The sequence below is a fragment of the Hemibagrus wyckioides genome, linkage group LG17, assembly GCF_019097595.1.
Source record: "Hemibagrus wyckioides isolate EC202008001 linkage group LG17, SWU_Hwy_1.0, whole genome shotgun sequence".
Lineage (NCBI taxonomy): Eukaryota > Metazoa > Chordata > Actinopteri > Siluriformes > Bagridae > Hemibagrus > Hemibagrus wyckioides.
In genome coordinates this window covers 15,530,463-15,547,730 of record NC_080726.1, presented here as the reverse complement: position 1 = coordinate 15,547,730, position 17,268 = coordinate 15,530,463, and the positions used below count along the sequence as shown (strand labels likewise).

The 17,268-nt window shown below is 38.4% G+C and overlaps 2 protein-coding genes across 3 annotated transcripts; both read right to left on the bottom strand.

Moving 5' to 3' along the window:
- Positions 1-1,608: 1,608 nt before the first annotated feature.
- Positions 1,609-8,968, bottom strand: ywhae1 (tyrosine 3-monooxygenase/tryptophan 5-monooxygenase activation protein, epsilon polypeptide 1). Of its 2 annotated transcripts, XM_058414499.1 has the most exons (7): positions 8,785-8,968; positions 6,721-6,920; positions 6,527-6,633; positions 5,915-6,121; positions 5,466-5,602; positions 4,687-4,728; positions 1,609-2,752 (listed from the first exon to the last, which is right to left on the bottom strand). In XM_058414499.1, the coding sequence occupies exons 1-6, from the start codon at positions 8,846-8,848 to the stop codon at positions 4,721-4,723; spliced, it is 723 nt and encodes a 240-aa protein (XP_058270482.1). In that variant the 5' UTR covers positions 8,849-8,968; the 3' UTR covers positions 1,609-2,752; positions 4,687-4,720. The 2 variants fall into 2 exon arrangements, with proteins under 2 accessions (XP_058270482.1, XP_058270481.1); XM_058414498.1 differs by lacking the exon at positions 4,687-4,728 and having other exon boundaries at positions 8,785-8,966.
- A 2,837-nt stretch (positions 8,969-11,805) lies between these two features.
- Positions 11,806-16,032, bottom strand: crk (v-crk avian sarcoma virus CT10 oncogene homolog). Its single transcript, XM_058413349.1, has 3 exons — positions 15,500-16,032; positions 14,040-14,611; positions 11,806-13,963 (listed from the first exon to the last, which is right to left on the bottom strand). Exons 1-3 carry the CDS (start codon positions 15,717-15,719, stop codon positions 13,826-13,828), a joined length of 930 nt encoding a protein of 309 aa, XP_058269332.1. The 5' UTR covers positions 15,720-16,032; the 3' UTR covers positions 11,806-13,825.
- Positions 16,033-17,268: the final 1,236 nt, after the last annotated feature.

Below are 17,268 nucleotides of genomic sequence, written 5' to 3'. Positions count from 1 at the left end.
CTCCGGGGACACACTAATCTAATCTAATCTAATCTAATCTAATCTAATCTAATCTAATCTAATCTATCTAATAAAGAAATATCGGAAAACAGTTGAATTAGAATTGTAATTATTACTAATAATTTGATTTCCCCCCAAAAAAACAACCCCTAAATGTAAAATTCACCTTTTTACACATCTATCTATCTATCTATCTATCTATCTATCTATCTATCTATCTATCTATCTATCTATCTATCTATCTATCTATCTATCTATCTATCAACAAACTAAATGCTTCAGAAATTAAAACGTTAGAATAAAAATATGAATATTTTTGAAATAAAATACTGAACTGACCATTAATTTTTGCTTCTTTTTTTTTTGCAATACATTGATTTATTTATTTAAATTAATCATTCTTATTTATCAGTTCTATACTTTCTACCTGGCTGATACCCCAGTAACTGCTATGTCAATCCATTACATTTACAGCACTTCTTATTCTTTTTATTATTTTATTTTTGCACTGTTACCTGACACTTAACCCACACCAGAACTGTATGCTGTTCAGCACTGCATTGCCTCTTACTGTGCCTGTTGTTGTCCTCTTTCAGTAAATATCATACTGTCCTATACAGCTTGCACATGTGTGCTTTATGTAGTCCTGTGTAGGCCTTCACTGTTTACTGTACCAGCTTCATATGGATGAAATGACAGTAAAGCCACTTGACTTTCTTTTGAATTCTATGAGCTCTATGCATTTGCTAAGAAATTTATCTTTGCTGGTATATAGATTCTTCTATATAGTATAGTTATATTTAGGCATGTGAACATTATCCAAATGATCACTGGCACTGATGCTTATCTGGTGTTCATCGCACCACAATTACTCCTATAATAGTGTTTTTTATTGTTAAAAAAAAAAATCAAAGTACTATATTATCTTTGGTTTTAAATAACTTGAGTAAATTAGAGGTAATATAACTAATTTCATAATTGTCATGTACTTTCCTAGTACTTAATAAATTTAGTTGGCAGTGTAATAAAAGTAAACTATAAATATACATTTATATACTTCAGGAATAAATGCTGAATGAAAAATGAAACAATAATGCCACCTAATAATTCATACTAATAACAATAATAAAGGCCCTTACAGTATTGGCTATGACGTGAAACATGATGTTTTGGAACTAAGGGCTTGAGCATTTGCATCTCAAGTGTAGGGGCTAGTTTTGATTCTTCTTCTGCACAGAGATATCCAAGCTTAATTCATTATTTTTTATTTTCATGCACTTGATTTAAAAATGTACATGCCAAAATGCAAAACAAAGAACACTGAAACTGGCAAATAGCTTACCATTTAGTATAATTAAGTTGCATACGTTTGATAACCATCCTATCCAAGAAGCTTTTATAGCGCCATGAAATGATCCAATAGTGAAACAGTAAATGTATCATTCAAATCTAAACTCTCAACATTGTAAGTTAACGCCCTGTCTGCCTTTCCGTGCCCAATTCCAGACGAAACCTAAAAGAAGCTTTAATGTTCCTTGTACCTTTTACTGAAGCGTTTCCCCATTTAAATCAGCATGGAAAATGTATATTATAATAAAACATGCAAAATTAAATCACAAAAAGGTTTTATTTGAGGCAGTTTTATTTTAACTCCAATGTTAATTCCATGCTGTTTCTCTATAAGAACACTAATACAGATTCTTTGTCTGTGGCTCCAGTCAAATTTCCAGTAGTAGTACAAATTAGCATCAAATTAAATATGAACAAAAAAAAAAGTACAGAGGAAATTGTAGGCAATATATAAATTTAGGGGAAGAAGGGAGATAGACTATTTCATATACTTATGAGAGCTTAAAATCAACTTTATTAGTGCTTTTTTTTTTTTTTTTAATATTTTCAAACAGCCAATGGAGACCTGCATTTTAAGTTCTAAAAGCAACAAGGCTCCTTCAATTTTTAGAGCTGCAACTATCCATCCACCATCAGCCTATGTGCATAATACAGTATTTTAGCACAAATTACAGTCCGCACCACTAAGTATCACTACATAACTCCTACTTTGTGATGTTAAGCATTTTGCTCCACATGGATAAAGAAACTTGCAAACTTGCTCTGAAAATCTAAATTGACAAAAAAAAAAAAGAGCACTTTATTTTTGACTTGCCCTTTCCAAGGTTTAATCATTTTAACTGCATTTGATAATTGCACTAACACAAATATTACAGCTCCAACAACTAATAGCCTAATAGTAGACATATCAGTAATAGTAATAAAAGTTAATTTTGCAATTACATTAAGAAAAACTCAAATATATCCAGCAACTGATAAAATGTTGAGGAACAAAGCAAATAAACTTAAAAAAAGGAACATTGTACCAGGACACACACACACACAAAAAAAAAATCCAAAAATCTCTAAGCTCTGCCCATCAGAAATTACAGTTGATGTCTGTTTCAGAAGTGGTTTCATGATTCAATTAAAGGGATAATAAAAAAAAATTAAGATTAAAAATAAAACAACTAGAGGACAAAAAAAAAACAAAACAAAAAAACAAACAAACAAACAAAAAAAACCGAACAAAACAACGGAGGCATCAAGCTGTTGCATGTCATTCTTGAGGTTGGGCTTGGTGGCCACCTTTATGAGTGGGCTTTGGGAAGGGGGCGAGTGGGCTGGAGTCTGATATTGGCGGTGATGTTTCACTGGTTCTCATCCTCCACATCTTGCAGCGCCTCTTTATTCTGTTCCTCACCTGCACATGGAAACAAAACATTGACGTGTCAATTCATCATGCTACACGTTTTGCACTGTGCACTTAAACTCCCAACAGCAGCAAAACATTATGCACCAATAATCACAAGTGTGTTCAACCAAGACCAAGCACTTCTAGTGGAGAACACATGCAACAAGGTGAAATAAATCATTAACAAAGCAGAGTGTGGCTAAGGGGATAATACTCCAGTGATCGATTCTCTCACACACATATTCCAGGGGACATGTAACCAAGTGCCAAAAATGTCCTCAATATCCATTTTCTCACAGAATCACAACTAAGGGTGCACAAGTAATGACTTGCACATGCACAAAGCAGAATTCTCCGTCTGCATCAAAGGTTGGTTGTTGACACATTTTGTGTCAACTGCACACACACTGCAGACTCCAACAGAAACAGAGCATGGCAGCTGTGGGCATAAATCCTGAACTACATATCACACATCACTGTATTTATGGGACACTGACACCCAAACAGGCATTGAGCACTTTGTATCTGGAGAGACACTGATGCTTTATAAAATAAATAAATTAAACAAATAAAAATTTCTGACCTTCATTGGAGAATTGTATTTGTGCTGTATCCGTTTTGCCAACAGAGCTTTTACAATGCAAACGATTAACTAACTTCTTAATTTACTCTGAGTCTGTACTAAATCTGGAAAGTACAAGATCTCACGTTCTCTGAATTTAATTCAATAAGTGACACAGACATCCACTTAGTCACCAAATCAGCTTCCTACATTTTTCCGCTGCCAAGGTATGTGAAACATCAGTGGCACAATGGCAGAGTTCACATGCAAGATCTGAGTCATGTGAGGCATAGCAACATGCATTCAGTGATAATAGTCTGGTGCTAATCAATGTAATATCTAAACCTGATAACAGAAAGCTGTGCGTCATAATAATACTATTATTCAAAGCCTGACATGTATATCCAAGTGACCTGTGATCATTTGCACAGGTTAGACACGTTATCTATTTAAAATGGGCTCAATGCACTGACACTTACTCGTTCTGTTACACTATTAATACTGTTTCTGGTTTCCAGTTGGTGCAGTGCACTCACAGTAGTGGTATTTTACAGTCAGTCTCTGCAAGAGACCCTCACTGACGTTCATTATATATGCAAGGATACTTTTAAGGTACTCAGACGAGGAAATCTGTTGTTGTGAATTGTCCATATTCTTCATATTTTTAGTAAAATGTACAGCAACTCACACAATGAAAAAAAAAACCAAGTCATTATATAATAAATATGTTCATTAAGTCTATAACTAATCACACTTAAGCATTTTAACCTCAAAATGATCCTACTGGCAGCTTCTTTCTAGAAATAAACTTGGGATGAGCAAAATTATGGGCTAATAGAATTTGCTAAGAGACCTCAGCTTAGAAGACACTTAACTTCTGTAACAGCATCATCATGACCAGGTTTCATTAACCTAATAACTCTTTTGGGAAAATTTCACATCCAAGTTCAGATCGGAAATATCTTTTCACCATTACTCAATTAGATACTTTGGGGGGAAAAAAGCAGAAAATTTCTCTTATTTGTTTAAAACCTCTCTTAGTCTAATTTTTTAACTCTCTATATATGGATACTGCAATATTAAGATATTTAAAGAATGTGCCTCGGCCTGAACCCCTAAGAATATGAAAGAATATGAACATGTCACTTCATCAGATTTGGTGAGCGCTGGCAATTATACTATTCTGTTTTCTATTTCCAAAATGAATTCTACCCATCTGCAGACCTCTCTCATATTTTAATCTCCATAAACCTGTTAATGTCAAGACATGCTGGAGACATACAAGTAGATTTCTAGATTTCAAACCTTAGCACAAAAGGTTAAGGTGAGTGAGTGGCAATGTGGTTAGCAACATAGCAGAGCAAAAAATGAGCTCACTTACAAATACAGTTTGTGGGCAATTAACTTAATACCCTTTAGGAATCTAAACAGTAGGAATGGAGGGGGGAAAAGCAAATGGTTAAACAAATGACAAAAACATTTTGCACAGTAAGATCATATGGAATTGTAATACAGACTCCAGAGATTTTTTTTGTTTGATAATGATCTTAATGTCTCCTATTTACAGCAGAAATGCATTCATTAAAAGGGAAGCAATAATTATTTATTTATTTTTGGAGTGAGGAGGTTTTCTACTGAAACACACTGGAAACTAGTTACAATGCCTTAATTAACATGCACAAGAGCTTCCTATAGTTATTTACCCAAGTACCACACAGTGCCCCATCTCTGAACATAATGTACTGTGAGCCACCAGTAGTACTTTACTCACTCTTTACAAAGAGAACAGCAGCACTCATTATTCAGAATTCAAGAGCTGCAAGTGCTCCTGGTATCCAGGCAAAATTGAATATAATAATTTATCAATAGAAATAGAAAAAAAAACACTTCTAATTAGACTTGACTTAGTCAGTTAAATGATATGATTTTCTATCTAATCTAATTCCCACATCCATGCTTCAAAACCTAGTGGAAAGCCTTCCCAGGAGAATTATAGCCAAAAAGGCAGGACTAACTTTGCAACAGGATATTCAACCCAGACATACAGATGTGATGATCAGGTGTCCACATAGTTTAGACCATACTCCTGGTCCATGAATCTTCACTAAATTTTTATGGCTAAGCCCCCCCATTTTGAAATCAGCCATGCGAGTGCCTTACCATCTCCCTGCATATCTGAAGTCCATAGTGTCAGATTATCACGTAACAACTGCATGATGAGTGTGGAGTCCTTGTAGCTTTCTTCACTCAACGTGTCAAGCTCGGCAATAGCATCGTCAAATGCTGCCTTCGCCAACCTGAAACCAAGAATGATCGCATTACTCTGTTGTAGTGCAGTCCCAATTAAACAAGGAGGCAAGACATTAGACAGATTTGACATTTCAGCCTGATTCATTCTCCCAACCTTAGTCACTGCCAATTCCCCAACTACCAACATGTGAACTTAAGATAGCAGGAGCCAAAATGGGCTTCCGCTGTAATTAGCCTTTAAGGAGAGAGCTGTGACTGTATGACTGTTTGATGAGCCATTTAAAAAGCTCGACAACAGACATATATAGTGAGAGTTGGGGAAACTGGGGGCTGTTTCAGAGCTGGAAGAAAACACAAACCTGCATGCACGGTCAGGGGAGTTGAGGATTTCATAGTAGAATACGGAGAAGTTCAAAGCGAGACCCAAGCGTATGGGGTGCGTAGGTTGAAGGTCTGTCATTGCAATATCACTAGCAGCTTTGTAAGCAACCAAACTGTTTTCTGCAGCCTCCTTCCTGTCGTTTCCTGTGGCAAACTCGGCGAGATACCTGTGGTAGTCACCCTTCCTGTGAAATCAGAGACACAAGCACATGTGTGATTATGTCATTCATACAAACAGCAATTCACCACTTTTATCTGAGGTACTTTTGCAAATTTTCCCATGTGGGTGATTTTTAAAACATCACAATGATATATAAATATTTTCAGCATAAAATGTGTTAAACATTAAAAATGACAAACAGGAAGAGGACATTTAACAAAATGAAGTAGGAATTCAGTTTTGTTTCTGGTTGCTGTGATTAGACTCAACATATCAACCTATACATGTCATATTAAACCCATCACATTAATCCAACCACTAGGTGATCACTATTTACAAAATACATTTTGTTTTCATTTTCCCATCCATTTAGCCAAACATCAACAAATTGTGTCCCATACACATTTAGTTAAGTAAATAAATGACATACATTTTGTAGTAGAACACCTTGGACTCTCCTGAATTAGCAGCCGGAATTAGGTGCTTGTCCAGCACATCAAGAATGTCATTGCAAATCGATTTCAGCTCCGTTTCAACCTGAATATGGAAAAACATTGGTTCTTAGACACCCATTAAAACTGGCAATTGCTTTGTGATTTGATTAACTGGATCAGAACGACTTACTGTTTGCCTGTACTCCCGGATCATCTTCAATTTGTCCTCTCCACCCTTGTTTTCCTCTTTCTGCTCAATGCTGCTAATTATCCTCCAGGATGCTCTTCTGGCTCCGATGACGTTCTTGTAGGCCACCGACAGCAGGTTCCTCTCCTCGACTGTGAGCTCCACATCCATCCCGGCCACCTTCTTCATTGACTCAACCATTTCTATAAAAGTAATTTAATAGTAAATTAATAGAACAATCCTTGCACAGTGGTGTTTATTTCAACTGCATCAATAAATCTTGCATCCATTCATTTGTTACTGACACTCACTTGTTATGCCATGATTAGTGATTTCATATTTCCAATACAGACCGAGACAGATACACATTAAGACTGAGTACTGACAAACAGTTTATTTAAATCACAGACTCTGTAAACAATTAAGAGAGACAGGCAGTATGCTTTAACCTATATTAAATGGCTTTTTTAGGTCAATAATTACACAACAATACTATTTTAGCATCTTGGCTTGGATCTACTGCTGTGGTTTGTTCCCATGCATGTGGAGATATTTTCTTTAAATCAGGAAGTTACAGTCATGTATTGAACTGAATAATTTACCCGACACCGTTCAAGATATTCCACATCCACACTGAATTTAAACATAACCCTGGGGTACCTTAAAGACATAGCTAAGGGCTGAATTGTTTAAAAAGTGCTATAATAACTGTGGTGCTCTTCTGCACCTATGTACTTAAAATCCTACACAATTACATGCTGAATTTGTCAGAGACATCATCAGGAACTATCTGGCAGTTTTTACTGATGGAAAAGCCCTGTCTGTGTATAGTGAGAGAATTGTATTCTTGATCAATATCAGGGATGCAAGACATTCTGGCACTAAATAGCTCTGGTTGATTAAAACATGCCTCAGAAAACGTTCCTCTCATAACTGGATTTGCAGAAGATTTTACCCTCCAACACATCAACCATTATTTTTTCTTCAAAGGAAGTGTGTAGGAAAACACAAACCATGCTTGCTGCCATCAAGCTGCTATGGAAGCAAGAGACCCTCCACAGGGGGAGGGACATGTACATTAAAGAGGGAGATACAGACATGATTTCATTGGATAAACTCAAGACTAGTGCAGGATGAGTCATCAAAAAAAAATCAGGCATTTTCCTTCAAGTGACCGACTATAAAAGTAAAACCTGAATATACACACAATACAATTTCCTAGCAGATACTGGGTCTTGTTCGTGTCTGTACCTCTAAGTGAAAGGTACCAAATAGCCCTTAATGACCAGTTTTAATTTTAGGGTCAGTTTCTGTGGATATACTGTCAACTACAAAACGTTCCCGTGTTTTTTCTAAGTAATAGCTTGGCCAATATATTAGAGATCAATAAAATGACATTCAAATTTAGTCCAAACTATACGAGCTCGTCGAATTGACCTGATTGTTGTCATGTTTTTGCAGCTAGTCTGAGGAGAAAGCTCCGTCGACATGCAGCAGAGTTGCTCTATATAACACACTCCATGAGCTCAGCCTGCTGCTGTGGCTACAACACACTTTAACGCAACTTACCAAGTTGGAAAAAGCGTTACTAACGTGTTGACAACCGAGATTTATTCAAAGAGTAACACAACAGATTTGTCTAATCACGATTACTGCAACCTATAATTAAATCTGTCGGTGTCAGGTGGGGTGTAGAGGTCTGTGACTGCCCCCCGCCTTGGCTAGCAACAGCTCGCCTCGCCCAATAACTATCCGCCATTTTGTCTGTTCCACTAACGTCTCCATCTTCATTCCATCCCTCATCGAATTATGATGACCCAAGTAGTTTGTTCACGAGAAACGAATACTCGTAAAACGATCAAGAAAGCAGGTTAACTACACCTCTTTTCACTACCCACTGACTAGTTTAACCGGTTGCTTAAAATTGCTGCATAAGCTAAGTCGCTAAAATTAGCTACCAGGCTAACCAGAGCTAGCTAGGAAACACTACGCCCGACAGCTAGCGCTAGTGTAAGGTAACGGACTAGCGTTCAGATAACACCGCTCCTTTTTTTTAAATCGTCTTACCGTCATATCTCTCTGCTTGTTCAGCAAGCTTAGCTTGATATACTAAATCCTCCCGATTAGCCATAGTGAATAATGTACGGCGAGTGGACTGGAGCGACGGATTTGAAGAAGAGGAGTGTGAGTGAAGCGGCAGGCCCTCGCACAAGCCAGCAGCTGCAGCCTGAATGGTACTGAAGCGCGTCCGCCGGTGAAACTGGAGGAAAAATGGCGGAGGCTTTCATCCGGGAACTTTGGACAACAGCAGGGACCAACCATAGTCCTTATTTTATCCTTCAAGCTTTTCTCAGACGGTTTTATTTTTAAAATCCACGATCATATTATTATTATTATTATTATGTATATTAAGCGAGTTTATATTTGAATTTATCATGAAAAAAAATATTCATATTTTTTAATTTGTTCCACATTACATTGTGACTTATTGTTCCCTTTGTTGTGATTTACTTCCCAAATTCTTGTTTGTATTTACACACTGTGGGCTTTAAATGATCAAATTGATTATTTAATTCAATGATGAGTTTTCATCAAAGCTACTCTGGTGATCTTGACACTTAAAGGAACTCCCCAGGTTTTTCAACCTAATCTGCACTGCAGGTATCTTCAGACATTTTGTAGCCAGAGGGTCCTGAACTGTGCAATAAATCCCACAGACTAGAAGTGATGAAAAATATTGTTAATATAACTATGCCTTTAGATGGATTAGCTATGTTTAATTGCCTCTAGGTGTGTACATGTATATACAATATATTGCCAAATGTTTTGGGACACCCCTCCAAATCATTGAATTCAGGGGTTGGGCTCGGCCCCTTAGTTCCAGTGAAAGGAACTCTTAATGCTTCAGCATACCAAGACATTTTGGACAATTCCATGCTCCCAACTTTGTGGGAACAGTTTGGGGATGACCCCTTCCTGTTCCAACATGACTACACACCAGTGCACAAAGCAAGGTCCATAAAGACTTGGATGAGAGAGTTTGGTGTGGAGGAACTTGACTGGCCTTTGGGATGAATTAGAGAGGACTGCGACCCAGGCCTTCATATCCAACATCAGTACCTGACCTCACAAATGTGCTTCTAGAGGACTAGTCAAAATTCCTATAAACGCACTCCTAAACCTTGTGGAAAGTCTTCCCAGAAGAGTTGAAGCTGTTAAAGCTGCAAAGTGTGGGCCAACTCCATATTATATTCATGTGCATGTAAAGGCAGACGTCCCAGTTTTAACCTGGCTCACAGTCTCACAGTCTCTAATTCATCCCGAAGATGTTCTATCAGGTTGAGGCCAGTCAAGTTCCTCCACACCAAACTCGCTCATCCATGCCTTTATGGACCTTGCTTTGTGCACTGGTGCCCTGTACTGGCCTGGCATGCCATCCAGGGTATAGTCCCATCTCAGTCCCAGTACTCCCAGGATAAGCTCTGAATAAATCGTGACACTGACAGGATTAAGCTCATGAAAGTACTAAACTGAACAAGTTACTGAGTGAATGTTCTACATCTGTACAACTCAAATCATTCAGGAAGGTGACTTTACCCCAACTTCTTTCCACCTTTAATGATTTAAATGGATACCTGCAATGGTATTAATAATGGATACTGGTATTTTATTATATTAATAATTTAATTTAGGTCACAATATAATTCTATTTTGTTTTGATATATTTTTTTTAAACAATGCTACTTCTTTTAGATAAATGAGATACTAATGACACTGCATAGGAGTTTGTATGATTGCGTTGTCTAAGCTTTTGTATTACTAGTTTTTACTTTTATATCTAGTTATTTGATTTGTAAGCTGCTGTTCATACCCAGGCTATTTTGTTACCTGCCAATAAAAATGATAATGAATCCATGGACCTGACGTGCCTTGTGTCAACAGTCCATGCAGGTGGAGGTGGTGTAATGGTGTGAGTAATGTTTTCTTTGCACACTTTGAATGTTACAGCCTATTTGAGTAATGTTCCTGAACATGGCCACATTGTACCTGTGTTCAAATGGCTACCTCCAACATGATAAGGCACCAAAAATCATCTCAAACTGGTTTCATGAACATGACGATGATTTCAGTGTTCTTCAGTAGCGACAAGGGAGGAGCAAAGGAAGGCCCTACTCAGTATTAGTGCTGTGTTCCTAATGAAGTTCTCAGTCAGTCTACATTCCTAAATACTTTTAGTACCACATATGAAATGTTCGAACTAATGGTACAGTACCATTGTCCATATCATTAAGGGTACTACCCCAGTGACCCAGCATGTGTACACTTAAACATGGTATATTTGTAGAATGAGAAAGCGCACTAGAAAAGGAACATGCTAACAAAAGCCATGTACTATTGCTAACAAAGTAAAACAATTTTCTTCTTCCACTCCAACCTTAGCAAACCCTGTCTTCATGAACCTGGCTTTGTACAGGAACATCGTCACACTTTGTACGGTGTGAAATTGTAATGCTACAGCATACAAAGACCTTCTGTCGAATTGAGTGCTTCCAGCTTGGAGAAGATATACAAATGAGTTTGATGGTCAGGTGTCCACAAAATTGTGGCCATAAAGTGTTTTTAGTGTTCTCTTGCTTCAAAAAGATTAGAAGTTCAATCTTATTTCTTGAAGACTGAATGAAATAGACTTGATCTAAGCAGGAATCCATTGTCATGAAAAGGCTGTGTACAAGGCTATATGTGAAAGGGTGGTGTGGTGCGGTGAAGTGTCACATCATGACTTCAAGCTCCCTGCTTCAATCACGTCTGTGTGGGTTTCCTCCCAGAAACATGCCAGTAGGTGCACCGACTACACAAATTACCTCAGGCATGAATGTGTGACTTTGGTGCCATGTGACAGCCCACACAGGGTGTCTTCCCAGGATAGGTGGTCAATTCACGGTGACCCCTTACCAGGATCAAATTAAAGATTAATGAATGAATATATATAAAATACCTTTATCTTTAAGCAGATATGCATTTGACTGGAATGAAGGTGTGTACTTCAGTCATGTATGCTGCTCAAAATGACTGACACAGTCAAAAGAATGGGGTTTAAATAGTTTACTATTGGGGGTTATCTTCATTTCATGTACAGGCTGATCCAAGGAAGAAAAAAAAAAACACATTTAGATGTTTCATGAAGAAGATAGATGAACATAGATTAATGTCACAAGTAAATATGTAAATTTTACTAAAGACAAAAAATAAAAATAATACTTTAAGTACAAAATCCACGGGGCACTGTCACTTCTCAGCCGACTTGGACATAGCACACTGGTTCGTTCTTTAGGTGCATTAGTCATAATTACTAGGAATGAAACAAACAAGGATTAAACAATCTCAGACATGAGACTGATAATAACCGTCTATGGATCTTCTTTTTATAAGGTCATCACTTACGTGTACTGAAAAAATACCAAACAGCCTGCAGAATTGGGCACAGTTTAAGTTTCTATTGGATGCTACCATCTGATGTTTTATGGCTTATTAAATGTTTGGAATTTAGATTTGGTTTATACCTTGAAACACTGGGCCCTACTTCAAACGAGATTTTATGCTCCATTGCTGAATACTTCTCGCAATTGCATTTAACACTAAAGCAGAAAGAAAATCCTTCATTAATGTGACATGAATTTGACTTGTTTATTATTTCTTCATACCCAACTTTCACATTTCAGATATAATGGATGGAGTAATTTCTCAGGTGATTGTCCATATTCAATTGATTAAACGATGTTATTTCGGATCAATCAAAGGACTGCTAACAATAACCATGCCCCCGGTGTTTTCTGATGGTCGTTCATTTAGTGCTATACATTTGATCATTAAGTCAATTTCATTAGATCCTTTTTTTTCTTGAAAAAGTGGTAAGCAGCTACATTATGGAATACATTTGTTTAAATACAAGAGGGCTCGTTACGATCCTTCTACACTATTTTTACCCATTGTTTATGAGGCTATATTAAAGACGAGTTGCTTCTGTTATTCGGTGCTTTTGCGATAAAGGCAAACAGCTGGTTAAAGGAACTATTACTGTTATATATAATGAGTGATAAACATTGCCACTATGAAGCAGTGATGTGTGGTTGCAAATATTGCTGTACGGTTAAACTGGTACTCAGCTGGCTTACAGATACATAAAACAATCATAGATGAAGACTACTGTAGTGTCCTTTACACTTCTAGAGAGACGTGTTTGAGGCATTTACATCTTACACACAGTGACACATACAATCTCGCTGTGTATATCAAAGTGGTAAAACTGGTTGCATCTTTGTGTGATCGTTTAGTGGGGTAGCGCAAAAAAAAACTCTTAAGTACTACTTATTTTAACACACACACAAGGTCAATCAAGTGACCTTGTGTTTCCCACCAACCAAAACCGATTTGTAACTGCTAAATAAAGTGTCCACGGTCTAGAAACCCTCTCCTGTAGTGATCAATAAAAAATAAAAGGGACTGTTTAACTAACAAGACTCAACACAAAAAAATACTTCTGTGCACAAAAATGCTTAAAGGAATACAAATTAAGCATGTAATAGTAAACAATACGTGTATGATCAGCATTTTCTCTCAGACATTTGTACATAATCACATGGTAGATTATTTGTAGTGTGATGGAAGGCTCCAAACGAATCCCCTTCAATGCAGCCGTTTTTTTTTTTTTTTAGCAAATCAGTACAAGTAGTGTATGCTACTCAAACACAGAGCAACAGTCCCTTATAGCAACACCAAACTGCTTAAATCTTGAGTCCAAGCAGACTTGTCTCAACCCCCCCCCCTTATTTTTAAATGCACAATAATCACACCAACATTCCATCTATGGTAAACTATAGAAATGTCCATGGTGTTTAGTGTCTACTGAACGATTACCTTCAATCGTTGCATAAGATCTAATCAGGAAATGGCTGAATATATCGGCATGAATGACATGATGGCACAGAATGAATGGACATACAGGAAAAGGATCTAGTAGAAGAGGCTACTGCTGGGCACATCAGTTATGAGGTGTGAGAGGAGAGGGCATGTGCATTTAAGGGCTGTAGAGGAAAACTATTCTCTAATCTCAGCTCGGGTCGTCATCGGGGTTGTGCTGATCCAGTAAGCGCACATGCGTGAAGGGAAAATGGCCTCTCTTGCCCTTGCACTCGCCCTCCCATTGCCCGTTTACGTTGATCTTTGTCACCATTACCAAGTCGCCAACCTGAAACAGGGGAAAAATGTTAATAACAATGCAAAAAGACCAAAAAGTGAATGGTATCTTCTCAATGATAATTTACCTCTAAAGCAAGAGCTGTCTTATCATAGGCATTGGGAACTCTTCTCTGAACCGCTCTGGCAAACACAGGCCCATTTTGCAGGTTGGGTAAAGATGTTGGCTGGGCATATGGGCCTGGTTCACCAAGCAGAGGAGGGGATTGGGAATTGTGGCCATCTGAATTGCCCACAGTGCCTGTTCCTCCACCGCACAGGGTCCCTGATGTGGGAGAAGCTGGCCGGAATTTCTCCACGTACGGCACAGGAATCATACCCACACGGCCTTCTGAATTCTGCGCGTTCCACCACTGCTCTTCAGGCTTCTCCAAAACCCGCAGGACATCGCCCTTTCGAAAGGGCAAGTCCTCGTCGTCATTGCCAGGGAAGTCAAACAGCGCACGGACATATTCCTCTTCAAGCCTCTGGGGAACTCCTCCTGGCCCCATGCTAGCAACACCAATTCCAGAGTACTTGGCTTTGTTGATGGGCTCAATCAGAGTGGTGGTGTCCAGGTAGTGTATCTTATAAAACTCCAGCAGGGCAGGTAGTGCATCAAATTCCTGGTCTCCAATACGAAAGCGAGAAGTTGCCAAGCCTGAAGGGGGAAGAGACAAGAGATTATACAAGGCCTTTTAAATAAACAACAAGTTTATATAAATGCCTACATTGTGTTGAGTCAAGGCCAGCTTCAACTGCTGCACCAAACAGCACCAAATTTCATGTATAAACTAGTGGAGCAAAAAGCTGTGTTGCTATTAAAAAACACACATTCTGATGTCTGGATCTTCAGTGGGACTTAAGATAGATCTTGAATAAATCCTTAAGCGTTAAGGATAATAGAAACATCTCAGATTTTGTTCTAACCTGTCAATGTCAAAGGCTTACATATTTAGCTGCAACACAAATTTGTGCTTTTATAATGAATGCAATACCCAATAACATACATTAACGTGTACAAAATTAAACTCCATTTCTCAATCACGTCGATCTGTGTGGCTTTCTGACCTACTGCATTACATGCTCGTGGAATTTGACTGGTTAGCTATTACACAAGCTAACTAGCAAAGCTAACGGTAACTCCTTGGGGTTAAGTGGTTTCTAACAAATAGAGGCTTTAATTCGATTCGTCAGTATTATTCTAGAAGACGTCAAATAGTCTTTGTAGGCCTTCACTCGCCTCACGTATAAAGCTAAAATCTCCTAAAAGGTGTGCATTACGTCAAGCAATGCTAATTGTTAGCTGCAGAAAGCGTTAGCATGCGGCTAACTAACGTCGGCTAGCTAGTCAATTAACCCAGCTAAAATACTAAGATTAGGTATCTAAAGAAGATTTCTGATGTAAAGGAGCTATTCCGTGGAGATATAACTGCAGTGGATAAACAAGGGACACACGTATAGGAATAAGTGCGTTGTGTAGCGCACACGCTAGTGCTAGTCGCTGTGTACGCTAGTTAGCCAGGTCCATGCATTAGCGCAGTCTTACCCGGAGCGGACTGCCGGCTGTTGCTGATGCTGTTGATGATATAATGAGAGACTTTAGAGTTTTCTGACACGGACAGCACATAGTCTCCGGGGCTGGTAATAGAGTCCCGCACTAAAAACACGCCATGTCTCTGTCCCTGCAGCAGGGACACGGCCTCTTGTCGGCTAAGTCTGCCCCAGTACCAGCTGCCCCGGTCCTCCGCGTCGAAGTGTCCGGCCATGGCTGCCACCCAAAATCCGAGGCTTCACCCGGGCCTGCTGTGTGTCCGGATCCGCCAGCCGCGCTCAGCTCAGCTCAGCTCATACAAAAACTTCAGCACCTTTCCGCCGTTAAACTCGTCCCGAGCAGCCACAGCATTCGCCTTTACTCACAACCAGGCAGGAAAAAGTGCCACAGCTCCAGCGCACATGTGCACAACCAAGCCACGGCCGCTTTCCCCAGATCAGCAGATAAATTATGGCACCCCGACTTGCACTAGAAGTTGTCACTGGGGAAGTTCAAATATTTGAAATGGCGGACTGCTGAAACAATCTTTGCCCTTATTTCCCGGATGTGACGTCACGGACCCTCCATATCGCCATCGACACCTTCCAGAAGAATACACCTTCCAGAAATAACCATTTGGATAAGGAGAAATTTTTTTTTTTGAGGCAAATTACATTAAGAGTGTGTCGTGCAGAATAACAGAGACACATTCTTAAACTCTAACCACTATCCAAACTTCTGTTTTCAGTCCTAACACAGTGTCCAACATTTCATTTGGGTGTAGTTTATTTGAAAAGTGTGAGTCATGAGTCTTATTGTCCAGTGTACAGAGTGGAAAGATCCAACGCCATGCAATCTCCTGTCAGTCTACAAGAATGATTTATTACATAGATTTTTTTACATTTATTCTCAAAAATAGCAGTGTAATAATTGTAGTGGCTTGAATGACCACTGAATGTCGCCATTGCCTGTAGAGAGACGTGCATTTAACATTTCCATTAAATAATAATGGGTCACTGATTTAAAATTCATTTCAGATCATCAGTCCCAGAATAAAAATTACTTATTAAAAAACACTTGACTGAAAATCAATTACAAACCCCACACACAAGAGTTAAACGTCATTAAATGTTTAACCGAGACACAGTTTAGAAGTTACGATTCTTCAGGTTGAGGAGAGATTTTCCCTTTACCCTTTGCCTATTTTCATTTTAGACTAATCATTCAACCAGGCTGTTTACATGTTCATGTTTAAAATGATCAGATACTACTCAGATTAAATAATCTGCCATTAAATAATCTAGTTTCTTGATGCCTGTGTAGTGTTAAAGTTACTGTAGGTAAAGGTACTCTAGAGACTTAGTGTTAAAGGAGAAATCCACCCTGGATATCTTTATAATAAAATTTTTGTGAAATGCTTATTCATTCTAGTGCTAATTGTTGGTTGGTGCTTTATTTTTCATTATTCCTCTGAGACGTTAGCAGTTGTCTGCCGTGCTGACATCACATAGGGACGATGACGTTTAATAACAATCTCAAACATAATGAATATCAGCCAGATTTTGCTGTTAGCTACTACAGACACCCTGTCTCACTGTTCAAAGAAACATAACATCTTTTTCCAACGTAGTGGAAATCCGACGTTGTGGTAGTGGAGACAGCAAATGTTGATTGCACGAATGTCCTGAGTTACAGCAGAGACTCAGTTTGGCATGATCACAATGATGGCAGTATAAGCATGAAATTTTACGCTTATTAATGTTATCTGTTTGAGCAGAGTGTAC

Bases quoted from the DNA above. Each gene is read 5' to 3' on its own strand.
- ywhae1 (XM_058414498.1), bottom strand. From the start codon at position 8,848: ATGGCTAATCGGGAGGATTTAGTATATCAAGCTAAGCTTGCTGAACAA. The intron at 6,634-6,720 runs GTAAGTCGTTCT...TTCCATATTCAG, and splicing joins TCCGGGAGTACAGGCAAACA to GTTGAAACGGAGCTGAAATC. The intron at 6,122-6,526 runs GTATGTCATTTA...CTGATTTCACAG, and splicing joins AAGGTGTTCTACTACAAAAT to GAAGGGTGACTACCACAGGT.
- crk (XM_058413349.1), bottom strand. From the start codon at position 15,719: ATGGCCGGACACTTCGACGCGGAGGACCGGGGCAGCTGGTACTGGGGC. The intron at 14,612-15,499 runs GTAAGACTGCGC...TTCCCCCTTCAG, and splicing joins CAGCCGGCAGTCCGCTCCGG to GCTTGGCAACTTCTCGCTTT. The intron at 13,964-14,039 runs GTAAATTATCAT...CCCCTGTTTCAG, and splicing joins AGACAGCTCTTGCTTTAGAG to GTTGGCGACTTGGTAATGGT.